This window comes from Nerophis lumbriciformis, linkage group LG34, assembly GCF_033978685.3.
Source record: "Nerophis lumbriciformis linkage group LG34, RoL_Nlum_v2.1, whole genome shotgun sequence".
Lineage (NCBI taxonomy): Eukaryota > Metazoa > Chordata > Actinopteri > Syngnathiformes > Syngnathidae > Nerophis > Nerophis lumbriciformis.
Genome location: NC_084581.2, coordinates 25,958,063 through 25,971,980, shown reverse-complemented (window position 1 = coordinate 25,971,980; position 13,918 = coordinate 25,958,063). Strand labels below are relative to the sequence as shown.

Sequence of the window (13,918 nt, the reverse complement as noted above, 5' to 3'; positions counted from 1 at the left end):
CTGGAAACGTCATTAGATTTGTTGCTAGTAGCTGTTTACAAAAAGAGTCGCAAAGAGGACACAACAACACAACAACATTACACACATATGCACCCCTCCCCTGCCCCCCACGCCTTCACCACCACTTTTATTCCCCTGAGAGGCAATGGACGGCTGAGTAGCACTTATACAGCAGCAGCCTGCCTCCGTTGCTCCCTCTCCCTCCCCTCTGTTGCAAGTCTTGTTGATTCTATGTAGCTTCTTTATGTTTGCTATGGCTTTGAGTTTTTTTCCCTTGGCCTCAGTCTGGACCCCCTCCCTGGAGTCCAGCCTTTGACTGAATATTTTTTTATTCTCCCCTCCCACTCCCCAACGTTTACCTGTTTCTCACCTTTTTTTGTAAAAAAGAGGCGCCGGAAGTTGGCAGTCCCGTCAGCGAATCTTTTTCTGTCTCCTTGTAATGTTTGTCTGATCTTGAATGGGATTGTGCTGAAAATCTAAATTTCCCCTCGGGGATTAACAAAGTACTTCTGAATCTGAATCTGATTGACAACAGGCGCCATCCTCGAGCACATGTTTGGATGTTTCTTTATGTTATTTTAAACTTGATTTGCGCCGATGATAAAAACGTTAGTCGCTGTAATACCAACAAGTTACCTCAGTTTTATCTAAAGTTCTGGTTGGAAGCGAAATTGGCCGCCTCTCATCGTGATCACAGACTGTGTAATGCGAGCGTCTCCTGGGTTAACCCTTAGCACGGAAGTGAATTATCATCATTCATATTTGATAACGCGATAATGTATTTGTATTAATCACACGCGTTAAGTTTGACAGCCCTAGTTTTTACTACTTTGTCGTTCAAGTTCTTCATCACATACACAGCTACTCCTGTTCCGTATGTTGATATAGTTTAGTTAATATCTTTCAAGATCAAAACATATTTCTTTTTCAGCATCTATCCTGTGAAGGGGTTTGTTGAATTGTTCCAAAAAATGCTTCATAACAATTGTTGTGAAGCAATGCAAACAACAAACATTTTAACAGCAGACGCTTGTATGCAAACTACAATTGCATACAAGCGTCTGCTGTTAAAATGTTTGTTGTTTGTTTCCTTCTCCAATTACAGAATATTGTGATCTATGCTGCTGAAGGTTTTCACTTCCATACATTCCTGTTCACCAATCATTTGTGTTGCTCTATGAATGTCCATAAGTCTAGATGAATGTGCTCTTCTTGTTCGGTAATTTTTTGGAGCGTTGTAGTTTTGTAGTTGAATGTTTGTTTTCTGTCAGACTCCTGTTATCGTTGTCGTTGTTGTGGCTGAGCTAGGAGCTTTGATATTTCATTCAGTTTGATGTAGACTTTACAGTTGGCGCTCCAGGTTCTCAGAATTTTCCTGAGCTTTCTTGGCGATATCAGCATTGCTTATAGTTGTGCGCAGTGCTCGTTCACTTTGCACCCTTGAGATTATTTCCCTGTTTCACGATGATGGTGGCGGGGTGTTGTTGTTTCTTCCATTCAGTGAAATGCACTGGTGTTAATATCGACATTAATTCCCTTTGATTGCAGAAAGGTGACCACTTGTTGCTCTGTTGAATGGTTCTCGAGGATTTGTGCGCAACCCTGCAATGATGATGTAATTCTGTCGTGTAAACTGATCTATTTCCTCTTTGATGTTTTCCAAAACCTGTAGTGTTTAGACTAAAGGGGAGGTGACGGCTCAGACACCAGAGGGCAGTATGTTCAATAATTTATTATATATAATAAATATATATAATAATAATAAACAATACAACTGAACTATAGATATGGAGTGTGTGACTAAAATACAAGAGTGTGTGTGGTGTAAGACTATGTGTGTATATATCTGAAGTGTGTGTTACCAAGTGTTGATGAGAAAAGCAGACAAGTCCAAAGAGGGCAAGGCAAAAGGGGTCCAAGATCAGCGAGGGGTCTGTGGGGCAGAGAGAGACGTCAGAGTCCAGGGGCGAGTGAGGAGTCGGGAAACGAAGAAGGCAGTCCAAAACACCGGGGAAACAACTGGAGATCTCGAGGAGGGAAGACTCGGGAAGGCACTGCGGAAGAGCAACATGGACGTCAGAATCACGGAGGGAAAAACAACACAGTAAGAGAGCATAAGGCTTACGGTACACAAAGAGGTAACTAAGTTCCCGCGCCGATCCTTGGGTCCACTGGTCTTTTATACATCTCGCCCTCATCAGTCCCAGGTGTGCAGGCTTGTCGCTGCGTGGGCGTGCTGCGTGGGCGTGCTGCGCTCAGCGCGAGCAGGGGCGTGTCCGAGCGCGCTGTCAACGGCTCCTCCAAGTGCTCCCGCAGAGGAGGGAGAAGTAGACTGCGCGTGCGACGTAACAGTCCAACATACTCACGAAACAAGGGAGGGTGGAGGGGAGAACTGGTGGTGGGTCGCCGGCCCCAGTGTCCCCGAATCTACCGAGGACAAGTCTGATGGCGGCGGCGAGAAGAACGCCGCTGAAGCCGGCGAGGCGGGCGACCAAGGGACGGCCACCATCTTGGCCGTCGGGAAGGCGGACGTGATTGGCGCCATGGTGCGTCTCGCCGGAAACGAGGATATGACGTCGGCGGCGGCGTGGAAGCGGCAGACGTCGGCGGCGGCGTGGAGGAAGACGTCATCGGCGAGGCAGGCGTGGAGGAAGACGTCATCGGCGGCGTGGAAGCGGCAGACGTCATCGGCGGCGTGGAAGCGGCAGACGTCATCGGCGGCGTGGAAGCGGCAGACGTCATCGGCGCCGTGGAAGCGGCAGACGTCATCGGCGCCGTGGAAGCGGCAGACGTCATCGGCGTGGAAGCAGCGGACGTCAAAGGCGTGGAAGCAGCGGACGTCAAAGCCGGAGACGAGGAGGGCAGCTGAGGAGCTGGCCGAGGTGCTGAAGTCGGCGGAGCAGGCCGAGGTGCTGGAGTCGGCGGAGCCGGCAGAGGTGCTGGAGTCGGCGGAGCCGGCAGAGGTGCTGGAGTCGGCGGAGCCGGCCGAGGGGCAGAGGTCGAGGCCAGCCTGGGAGCTGGTGGAGACGTGGGGGCCAGCCTGGGAGCTGGTGGAGACGTGGGGGCCAGCCTGGGAGCTGGTGCTAGCTCAGAGGCTAGCCTGGGGACTGGTGCTAGCTCAGAGACTAGCCGAGGGGCTGGTGCTAACTCTGATGCTAGCCGAGGGGCTGGTGCTAGCTCGGACGCTAGCCGAGGGACTGGTGCTAGCTCGGACGCTAGCCGAGGGACTGGTGCTAGCTCGGACGCTAGCCGAGGGACTGGTGCTAGCTCGGACGCTAGCCGAGGGACAGGTGCTAGCTCGGACGCTAGCCGAGGGACAGGTGCTAGCTCGGACGCTAGCCGAGGGACAGGTGCTAGCTCGGACGCTAGCCGAGGGACAGGTGCTAGCTCGGACGCTAGCCGAGGGACAGGTGCTAGCTCGGACGCTAGCCGAGGGACAGGTGCTAGATCGGACGCTAGCCGAGGGACAGGTGCTAGATCGGACGCTAGCCGAGGGACAGGTGCTAGCTCGGACGCTAGCCGAGGGACAGGTGCTAGCTCAAACGCTAGCCGAGGGACAGGTGCTAGCTCGGACGCTAGCCGAGGGACAGGTGCTAGCTCGGACGCTAGCTCGGGGACAAGTGCTAGCTCGGACGCTAGCTCGGGGACAAGTGCTGGTAGCGTGGTTGGTGGGTGCGGCCAGGCAAACTGAAAGATCGATGGTAGCGGTCTTGCTGGCCGCAGCTGTGCTACCTCACCAGCACGGCTGTCGGTACCATTCCCCCCCTTCAAAGGTGGATTCCAGACGCTTCCAGTAGACTGAGGAACAGACACTGAGGGTGGAAAGAGGGTGTCCAGGCGGCGAGAAAATTCCTCCTTGCTCACATCACTGCTAAACATGCCTTTCCACGACACTTTGGCAGGACAAGACAACTCCTCCGGTGTGGAGCGAAAAAAAGAAAAAGACATAGTGAATGGGGCAAGAGGCAGAAAAAAAAAAAAAAAAAAAAATCACAGGGGGCGGAACTAAAGTCACTGGGGGCGGGGCTAAGGAACTGTGCCGTCAGGTCCTTTAATAATTTTGGCGGGAACTTACTGTAGTGTTTAGACTAAAGGGGAGGTGACGGCTCAGACACCAGAGGGCAGTATGTTCAATAATTTATTATATATAATAAATATATATAATAATAATAAACAATACAACTAAACTATAGATATGGAGTGTGTGACTAAAATACAAGAGTGTGTGTGGTGTAAGACTATGTGTGTATATATGTGAAGTGTGTGTTACCAAGTGTTGATGAGAAAAGCAGACAAGTCCAAAGAGGGCAAGGCAAAAGGGGTCCAAGATCAGCGAGGGGTCCGTGGGGCAGAGAGAGACGTCAGAGTCCAGGGGCGAGTGAGGAGTCGGGAAACGAAGAAGGCAGTCCAAAACACCGGGGAAACAACTGGAGATCTCGAGGAGGGAAGCAACATGGACGTCAGAATCACGGAGGGAAAAACAACACAGTAAGAGAGCATAAGGCTTACGGTACACAAAGAGGTAACTAAGTTCCCGCGCCGATCCTTGGGTCCACTGGTCTTTTATACATCTCGCCCTCATCAGTCCCAGGTGTGCAGGCTTGTCGCTGCGTGGGCGTGCTGCGTGGGCGTGCTGCGTGGGCGTGCTGCGCTCAGCGCGAGCAGGGGCGTGTCCGAGCGCGCTGTCAACGGCTCCTCCAAGTGCTCCCGCAGAGGAGGGAGAAATAGACTGCGCGTGCGACGTAACAAAACCAACATTAAATGCCCGTGACCTTCAATCCCTCCGGCAGTACTGCATCAAAAAACGACATCAGTGTGTAGGATATCGCCACATGGGCTCAGGAACACTTCACAAAACCACTGTCAGTAACTACAGTTAGTCGCTACATCTGTAAGTGCAAGTTAAAACTCTACTATGCAAAGCGAAAGCCATTTATCAAAAACACCCAGCTTGTAGGGCTAAGCTTCCCCTGTAGCTTAGCTACATTTGATCGAGAGTAACTTGTAGCTTAGCTTACTACATTTTCCAAATTATGTATCAAAACCACAGTTTTGACTAAAAACTACTAATAATTGTGATCACAGCTACAGGATAGCTTGCTAACAAGCTATGCTGTAGCTGTGATCACAATTATTTATTTGACTTGAACTCTGACCGGTGGGAGGCACATTTTCGCTAAATCCAGCAAAGCCAAGGTGCCGAAAACCGGGGGCTAAATTCTAGTTAGCAATTAAACAACAACAAGAAAACAGAGAGAGTTGGACACATTTTAAGCGTTTCTGACCACAAAAGTGATCGACAAGAAAGGCTGACACAGCTCTGGCCGGCGCAAAGTAAGTGAAAAAACACGTTAGAGGCACCGCTTGCCACTAAAGCTAACAACACCACCGGCTTCACTTAGCAACCATGACCATGACAAGACACAGTCAACGGCGCCATACAGGATTTCCAAAAGTGGACCCGGATTTACAAAACCCAAAACCAGTGAAGTTGGCACGTTGTGTAAATCGTAAATAAAAACAGAGTACAGAGATTTGGCAGCACGGTGGCAGAGGGTTTAGTGCATCTGCCTCACAATACGAAGGCCCTGAGTAGTCTTGGGTTCAATCCCGGGCTCGGGATCTTTCTGTGTGGAGTTTGCATGTTCTCCCCGTGACTGCGTGGGTTCCCTCCGGGTACTCCGGCTTCCTCCCACCTCCAAAGACATGCACCTGGGGATAAGTTGATTGGCAACACTAAATTGGCCCTAGTGTGTGAATGTGAGTGTGAATGTTGTCTGTTTATCTGTGTTGGCCCTGCGATGAGGTGGCGATTTGTCCAGGGTGTACCCCGCCTTCCGCCCGATTGTAGCTGAGATAGGCTCCAGCGCCCCCCGCGACCCCAAAGGGAATAAGCGGTGGAAAATGGATGGATGGATGGATTTTCTCTACCTACAGTTCAAAAAAACGCATCCATCTATATCTTGACAAAAAAAACAATGACTTGTGTGTTGTTTGGGAACAGTTGGTGATGGTGATGTGCAGTAAAACTTTTCATGAACTCAACTCACCTTAATGTGTGTTCATAAATTTGTGTTGGATGTCTTAGATGAAAAGAGCAGTTATGATTTTGGTTTACAGAGTAAACAACTAAAAACTAAGGTTTTGGGCATTGTTTTCTCTAAATGCATTAATTTGTCTAAATATGGTTAAAGACACGCATTGTTGTGGGTTTCCTGCACTTCATCACTAAAGGAAAAATTGGGGTTTGTCCCTCTGTCTCTGACTCCCTGACTATTATGATTTTGCTTACTAGTTTCTATGACCCACCCTGCCTTGCCTCTGATTGGCCAATCTGTAATGTTTAGCCCTAACCTTAGCCAATTATGACTCATCATGCGAACACAAACCAATCATCATGGATGTTCTCATTCATCCAGGTCATTGTATTTTCTCCATATTTTTGGATGGCCTTGATTTGCAGTCCAATTTCTCTCTTTGTAGCTTTGAAGGGTTTGAAAGTAGCTAAGCTACAGGAAAAGCCACTCGTTACAGAAGTAGCTAAGCTACCACCAAGCTACTGGACAATTTAGCTTGCATATCACTGCATATCAATGCCATTTTATAATGTTATAGCTGCTGGAAGACTTAAGCGGCCGATTAAAACAAATGCAATTCATTTTTTTTTGGTGATGTTTGTTTTTTCATATAGATGATATATTGATAATATATATCTATTAACTTCTTGCAATAGGCCTTTCCCACGACTTTGGACCTTTGAACCAAATAGTCAATAAATAGTGGCTATTTAATTGTAATTTGTTTTTTTGGTAGTTTTTTATATTTAGTTAGATTATTTTAATGTAACAGGTTACTTTGGAGAGTTCGGTGATCTTGTGATATAAAAACAAAACTTTTTTTATATTTTGTCGACCGAAATGTACAACCCCCGGTAAGACAGCAATGAACAGATCAAAAAAGAGAAACTCCCAAGGACCTTCTGGCTGTGAGGCGTGAGCGCTAACCACTTATCCACGGTGCTGCTCGAGAAAATAGCAAACAACAACAAAAAACAAATGTAAAAGACATTTCCAGAACAAACACACAGCATTTGTGAAGAAATTCCAAGCTGGAGATAACCGAAAAAGAGCAGATGTTTACAGATGACTAGGGCCAGTTCCTCTTTCCTTGAGGTGACTAAAAGAGTGCCCCAGGGCTCAAGTTTAGGCCTCATCCTTTTTTATATTTATATTAATAATCTGTGTACTGATCTGCCAGATTTCATGTATCAATTATAGGTAATGCTATACTGAATTGCTGTATCTTTCCTCTTAACCCAGTCCCTAGAATTTCAACAATCTGCCTTTGAAATTGTCCAGTCTTGTTTGCAGGTATTAAAATGGTGTTGAATGCAGACAAAATATTATTCTGCTTGTGTCAACTCACCTCGCTGACAATGTAACATTTTCAATGTAGTTTGTAATTAGCTGTTATTAGCACAATCTAGTGGTAATACAGTAAATTGTCTCCAGTTGACAAATCATTTTGACGACTGTTACTACACAGATTACGTATCAACATGTGTTATCTGTCTCCATAAATGTCTGTCTTTGGCAGCAGTATTCAGCGACACCATGTATAGTCCAGTCCAGTGGCTGATGTTGTCTTGCCAGCATTTTATTTGTTTTCCTCCACTTCTTCTTCCTTCAATCATTCCTTTTAGGCAGATTTTGCCTGCCGGACATTCCCAAATATTTTTTTTAGATCTTTAAGATGGAAATTATAGCTGCCATTAAGATGTGCAGTGATGTTTTCAAATGACCGTAAGTCTTGAACTGTACAAAGTATTTCAATGGTTGGAATCTGCGCTTTTGCATGATATACTAGTTACCAGAGGTGTGGACTCCAGTCACATGACATGTAAAGGGACTTGCAACTCGACTTAGAGTTTAACATCAATGACTTGTGATTTCACTTGGACTTGAGCCTTTTGACTTGACTTGCTATTTTCCCCAAAACCCAAAGATTAAAAAGTTATTCAGGAGCGCTCTGTATCTTTCATTGTGTACGTTTTTGTCTGTCAGCGTGTGTGCTATCGGTACAACATCCAATCAAATTAGATCCACGTTGTTTTCATCCGATCAAATTGCAGGACAACCAACGAAGAAGAGCTGTCAAACAACGCGGCAGTGAGAAAAAATGATACCAAAGATAGTTTCGTTCGGGTATAAAAACTACGAGGTTGTCAACAAAAAATGAATTGCAGTATGCAAAACATGCGGTTCGAAGATTACAGACGGAGACGCAACAACTTCCAACTTCGTTCGACATTTGAAGTTGCACAAAGAACTGTAAGTTTTGAATGTAAGCTAACGTTTATTGGCTAAGTAAAGTTCTTTTAATTGCTGTGTAGTTAACTCAGTGAGGCTGTAACTCACTGCTAACGTTATAACGTTATTGCAAACACGACAATCTGTTGCGTCCACTGCAGTTCATATGTGTGCCGTTTTAGCTAGCTTTCCGACATACTGTTGTGTTGCTGTTGTGTTGTTTACCTCACAACAGCCATCCTGGCATCATACTACGCCCCCATTGTGCACAAATGACTGACAGACTCTTGGTCAATTTGGTCTTTTGCAAATGCAATGCAGTATAGGGCCCTGACATCTAAAAAGTACAACTCTGTTCATTGTTTTATTGATTGATTGTTTGAAACTTTTATTCGTAGATTGCACAGTACAGTACATATTCCGTACAATTGACCACTAAATGGTAACACCTGAATACGATTTTTCAACTTGTTTAGGGGTCCACGTTAATCAATTCATGTATTTGTTATGTTTTTCATGTGTTCGCACACCATACTTGCCAACCCTCCCGGATTTTCCGGGAGACTCCCGAAATTCAGCGCTTCTCCCGAAAATCTCCCGGGACAAATTTTCTCCCGAAAATCTCCCGAAATTCAGGCGGACCTGAGTGACGTGTCGACAGCCTGTTTTCACGTCTGCTTTCCCACAATATAAACAGCGTGCCTGCCCCAATCACGTTATAACTGTAGAATGATGGAGGGCGAGTTCTTAGTTTCTTATGTGGGTTTATTGTTAGGCAGTTTCATTAACGTCCTCCCAGCGCGGCAACAACACACAACAACAGCAGTCACGTTCCACGCTGTGGAACTAGTTAAAATGCAATATGCCTTGGAAATACAATGTTAACACTTTTGTACAAATAAGTACGGTTGCACTTGTTTTTTCTAATGTGTTTATTCTGTAAAGGAATGAATTACATGTTTAAAATGACTGGTTAATGTCAGCACAATTTTTTCCTGCAATTTCAAATGCACTTGTTTTAATAAATAAATACAGCGTTTTAAAAGCATACACAATCTGTGTAAATATATTAGTCTCTGGTTAAAAGGACTTGAAAGGACTCGAAACTCAAAATGCAGGACTTGGGACTTGACTTGAGACTTTCCAGTCATGACTCGGGACTTGCCTGGAAATAAGATGTAAATACCAGCTTTATACCAATTCATGATATTTGCACTTTGGACTTCTGTACAGTATAATTTGTGAATCTGCCTAACTTGATGTGGTGGTAGCGAGGTTTAAAAAACAAACAAACAAACAAACAAAAAAAACAGCCTGCCATGTTTTTGGACTGGAATTCTTAATCATGCGAAATATTGTGCTGTTTTTTTTTTCTCATTTAGTCCCGAGGACTTGAGGGCAAAGACTTGAGACTTACTTATGACTTGGTCCCACCACTGCTAGTTACTATGGTAATCTAAGTCACAACAGCTCAGACGAGGCACCAAGCAGTGTGGGTGGGGAACGTTTCCACAGGGTGTTTGCAGAGCGGTCAGCCTGAAATGCGGGTCTCAGGGAGACAGAAGAAGATTTTTACAACAAAGTTCTAAAGCTTAGTGATATATTTTTAACCCTTCACGTTCATATTTGACTGTTTGTTGCATTTTTTGTTGCGTTTCGCTTGATTGTAAAATATGTCAATCGAGAGGTGGTGTGACATTCATATGTTGTCAATATTCAGTGTTTTTAGTTAATAGTTAATATTGTAAATCCCACATTCTTTATTTTCATGTACATTCTGGGTGTCTCATTCAGCAAAAAAAAATTAAATTCCATTCCATTTTTTTAGGGCGGTCTGTCATAACGTTTTTAGCATTCAATCAGACATTATTGTGAGGTTTTGTATTACTGTTTCTTAAAATAGATATACTGGCCCCCAGACACATTTTTTTCTCTAAATTTGGCCCCCTGAAGCAATATAATTGCCAAGGCCTGCTCTACAAAATGCCTCCCGTCCCTACATAGAAAATAAGTCACACCTCTTGACAAAGCAGCACTGAAATCTGTGCTAAGAAAATCAAACCCATAATCAAAGTTTATTTCTATAGCCCTAAATCACAAGTGTCTCAAAGGGCTGCACAACGACATCCCACATCAGGGCAAGTGGATCTAGTTAATAGTGGTAAGAGTCCAGTCCATAGCAGGAGATCATCTTGAGTGGAGACAAGTCTGCACAGATGAGTGGTCCACCCCGGTCCTGACTTTGAACAGCGAGCGCATCACCTAATAATGTCTCCACACAGGAGAGGGGGGCAGAGCAGAAAAGAGACGGCAGATCAACTGGTCTAAAAGGGGGGTCTATTTAAAGGCTAGAGTATACAAATGAGTTTTAAGATGGGACTTAAATGCTTCTACTGAGGTATCATCGCTAACTTCAGAGTACTGGAACCTGAAAAGAAAACGCTCTATAGCCTGCAGACTTTTTATGGGCTTTGGGAATCACTAATAAGTCAGAGTTCTTTGAACACAGATTTCTGGGCGGGACATACGGTACATATGGAGCTAGACCGTTTAAGATTTTATACGTAAATAGTAAAACCTTAAAGTCACATCTTAAGTGCACGGGAAGCCAGTGCAGGTGAGCCAATATGATCAAACTTTCTTGTTCTTGTCAAAAGTCTATTAGCCACATTTTGTACCAACTGTAATATTTTAATGCTCGACATAGGGAGGCCCGAAAATAATACGTTACAGTAATCGGGACAAAATGGAACGGATTTGAGCGATATTACGGAGATGGAAGAAGACCGTTTTGGTAACACTCCTAAAGTGTGACTCAAATGAGAGAGTTGGGTCGAAGATAATACCCAGATTTTTTACAGAGTCGCTTTGTTTAGTTTAGTTTTCGTTTAGTTGTCAAATGTTAAGGTGGTATTATTAAATAGGTGTCGGTGTCTAGCAGGACCGATAATCAGCATATCCGTTTTCTTAGCGTTGAGTTGCGAAAAGTTAGCGGACATCCGTTGTTTAATTTCATTAAAGACACGCCTCCAGGTGACTACAATCTGGCGTGTTGGTCAGCTTTAGGGGCATGTAGAGTTGGCTGTCATCAGCATAACAGTGCCAAGGCATCAGCTCTGAAATCAAAGCGCAGGCTCCAAAGACGAAGGCTCTAAAACGTTGTCATGGATCGCACAAACAACAGCTGTGCTTGAAAAACTCAACAACATCTGGAAAGATGCGCCTTGAGTCACTAGAAAAAATCGCTTCATAGTTCTGATCCATTGTTATCATTATTAATATTATTTAGTCCAAAGAAACTGCAGAAGAGAAAGACCAAAGAAAAGATGGAAAGATAACATTCAAGAATAAACTGGATTAGACCTGGCAAAATTCCTGAGGGCAGTGGAGGACAAATCGGGTGGATAAAGCTGGTGGCATCATCTTCAAGTGTGCCCAAACTATTTCTGCGCAAGTCAAGGGATAAGTGAAGGGAAGTGATTAACAGCAGCCCCTTTCAAGCTTGTGTGTACAATATATTCTATGGGGGTCAAATACTGCACTCAACGAACTACACATGGATTTGTCACCTTTATTTCATGTTTTTCTACATTTTGGGGGCTGGTCATTTTTTTCTTCAAACTTACCCCAGAAATATGACTGATCATGGCAAGCAAAAATCAAATCAAATCAGCATGGGACCATATCATTTTTTTCCACACTGTATGTTATGCCACATGACAAAAAAATATGTAGATATCTTTGCAAGTAAACAAATGCTGCGGGCTGCCGTGACAGCAGAAGAAAAGCTTAAAACAATGGATTAAGGGAATCATTTTAGATGTTGTCATTCAACTGCTGTTTTCAGAAAAATAATCAGTATTAAAGCTCAAGGGTAGTTTTTGTTCTGTTGGAAGTTGGAATGTTGAGTAGTGTAATTAAACCATCCATCTGTTGTGTTACCATAAGCTGAATCCAAAAACGGGCATCCTGATGTTGCGTAAGATAAAAAAAAAAGCATAGCAGGCAGATATTTTTTTACAGCACAACTGTTAATCTCTCTAAATGCTATTATATCATGTCTTAAAACTGCTGGATACTCTGGGTGGGTGATACTGTCAATTTTGGTATCGATCCTACATATGTTTCAAGATGGCTGCTTCTTGCAGGAACTCAGTGCTCTTGTGTTTCATCGTGTTTACCTCTTGTTTTCGTGTGTTTTTTGCCTTTTGGATCGGGCACAAGTGGCACTTTTGGGGCCTCCGTGCTACTTTTTGGTGCTTTTTTTGTGAACTTTGGTTCAGTATTTGGTCTCCTGCACCGGAGACCAAATACTGGCTCTGCGTGGATCGAGACCAAAGAAGATCAGGTCTGGACATTGGCCGAGAGATAATGGGCATCCTCGGACTGAGTAGGCTCTCTTGGTTGCTTTGTTGAATCTGTTCATATTGTTTGTTTATGCGTGATGCAATTGTATGTGCACCACATCATCCTTCCATCCATTTTCAAGCGGTAGCTTGTCATACTCAGGGTCCAGCTGCACTCGGGGCTAAGGCGAAAGACAGGGTGCGCCACCTCATGGCAGGGCCAACACATATTGTATTATTTATTGATTTCTTCTTTTTTCGTCCTGTTTTACTTTTGTAGCTGTTTGTAGAAATAGTGTCTCTAAAGTGGCAGCTGCTTGCATTCGCTCTGTGCTCTTTTAATGTCTTTTAGCTTCCTATCCTCACCTCTGTGTCCTCTTGTTTCATATAGTCACTACTCTCTTGTAGTTGTTGCGTTTTTCTCTGTTTCAAAGAACAACAATGACTGTCTACAAATTCAAATTCCTTGTGTCTTAAACAAACTTGACCAATGAATTGCATTCTGATTCTGATACCAATTAGGGATATATTATTGTGTAATCAGAGCCGCTTGTCGGTGTTCTCAATTTGTGTGTCTTTTTTCTGATCTGTGTTTGTGTTGCGATTAGTGCGTGTTTTAAAAATACTTGCACCATGATGATGCAACCTTCCTTCTAACCCGACCTGGCTTAAACCTCTTTCCTAAGTGCAAGAGGGTCATTAAGGGTTTTGAAGAGTAGTATCATATACAGATGGCCGTGACGATTGAGCTGCAGAGGATTCTGGAATATTCCAGAATCCATGTTTAAAATGGGAAAACTTGTAGTTTGGAATTCAAATATATCTTTAGTGACACCAGAACTTTGCTTGTAATCCAGTCGTTACCTTTTCTGTTACCTCACTCTTTCTTTAGGATTTCACTATGACCCTGTATCTGAGGCATTACTGGAAGGATGAGAGATTGGCCTTTCCCAGTTCCACCAACAAGAGCATGACCTTTGATGGGCGCCTGGTGAAGAAAATTTGGGTGCCAGATGTGTTTTTTGTCCACTCCAAGAGGTCTTTCATTCATGACACCACGACTGAGAACATCATGCTGCGGGTTTTCCCTGATGGTCACGTCCTGTATAGCCTAAGGTGAGGATAGGAAGCTTTAACACAATAGCCTTGTACTGAAAACATGACATTACAGTGAAATAAATAATCCATCCCCGAGTAAAACTACGAAAAACTGTTGCAAACATTTGGTCAGAGAAAAACAAAGCCAGAGCAGGATGTTTCCAC

General features: G+C 44.3%; 1 protein-coding gene across 4 annotated transcripts in view; it reads left to right on the top strand.

The window, feature by feature from the left end:
• LOC133576600 (gamma-aminobutyric acid receptor subunit rho-2-like) overlaps positions 1–13,918 on the top strand; it is a 67,879-nt gene that overhangs the window by 29,264 nt on the left and 24,697 nt on the right. For all 4 annotated transcript variants that reach the window (XM_072912242.1, XM_072912241.1, XM_061929952.2 and 1 more), the window contains one exon: positions 13,548–13,771. In XM_072912242.1, the coding sequence (XP_072768343.1) occupies positions 13,548–13,771 (224 nt within the window). The remainder of the gene's footprint in view (positions 1–13,547; positions 13,772–13,918) is intronic.